The following is a 717-nucleotide window of genomic DNA, read 5'->3' on the forward strand; positions in this document are numbered from 1 at the left end:
TTCCTTCAGCGGCACGGGACCCATGGCCCGCACGAAGCAGACGGCGCGCAAGTCCACAGGCGGCAAGGCACCACGCAAGCAGCTGGCCACGAAAGTGGCCCGGAAGAGCGCCCCGGCAACAGGCGGCGTTAAGAAGCCACACCGCTACCGGCCTGGCACGGTGGCTCTGCGTGAGATCCGGCGGTACCAGAAGTCCACAGAGCTGCTGATCCGCAAGCTGCCGTTCCAGCGGCTGGTGCGTGAAATCGCGCAGGACTTCAAGACCGACCTGCGCTTCCAGAGCTCGGCCGTCACGGCACTGCAGGAGGCGTGTGAGGCCTATCTGGTTGGGCTGTTCGAGGACACCAACCTGTGCGCCATCCACGCCAAGCGGGTTACCATCATGCCCAAGGACATCCAGCTGGCGCGCCGCATTCGTGGGGAGCGCGCCTAAGGCCCCCGCGCAGGCCGCTCCACCAGAGCACTAGTGCTCACCCCAAAGGCTCTTTTCAGAGCCACCACCTGGCCACAAAGGGTGCTGTGCCAACCCGGGGTGACTCCCGACTACTACATGTTGTCTCCGCATCCACTTAGTGGGTTGCAGTAACTAGGATTCCCTGGGGAGAACGCACTGAAGCCCCCACCCTTGGGAGGGCCTGTGGCTGCCAACATGTGAACCAACCTCCCAACCCTGCAAGGTGAGCAGCAGGATCTCCACTTGGAGGAAACAGTACAAGT

General features: G+C 63.2%; 1 protein-coding gene across 1 annotated transcript; it reads left to right on the forward strand.

The window, feature by feature from the left end:
- Positions 1 to 717, forward strand: LOC116585820 (histone H3.1). The gene has a single exon (XM_032335064.1). It carries the CDS (start codon positions 23 to 25, stop codon positions 431 to 433), a length of 411 nt encoding a protein of 136 aa, XP_032190955.1. The 5' UTR covers positions 1 to 22; the 3' UTR covers positions 434 to 717.

This window comes from Mustela erminea, chromosome 3 (genome assembly GCF_009829155.1).
Source record: "Mustela erminea isolate mMusErm1 chromosome 3, mMusErm1.Pri, whole genome shotgun sequence".
NCBI lineage: Eukaryota > Metazoa > Chordata > Mammalia > Carnivora > Mustelidae > Mustela > Mustela erminea.

Bases quoted from the DNA above. Each gene is read 5' to 3' on its own strand.
- LOC116585820 (XM_032335064.1), top strand. From the start codon at position 23: ATGGCCCGCACGAAGCAGACGGCGCGCAAGTCCACAGGCGGCAAGGCA.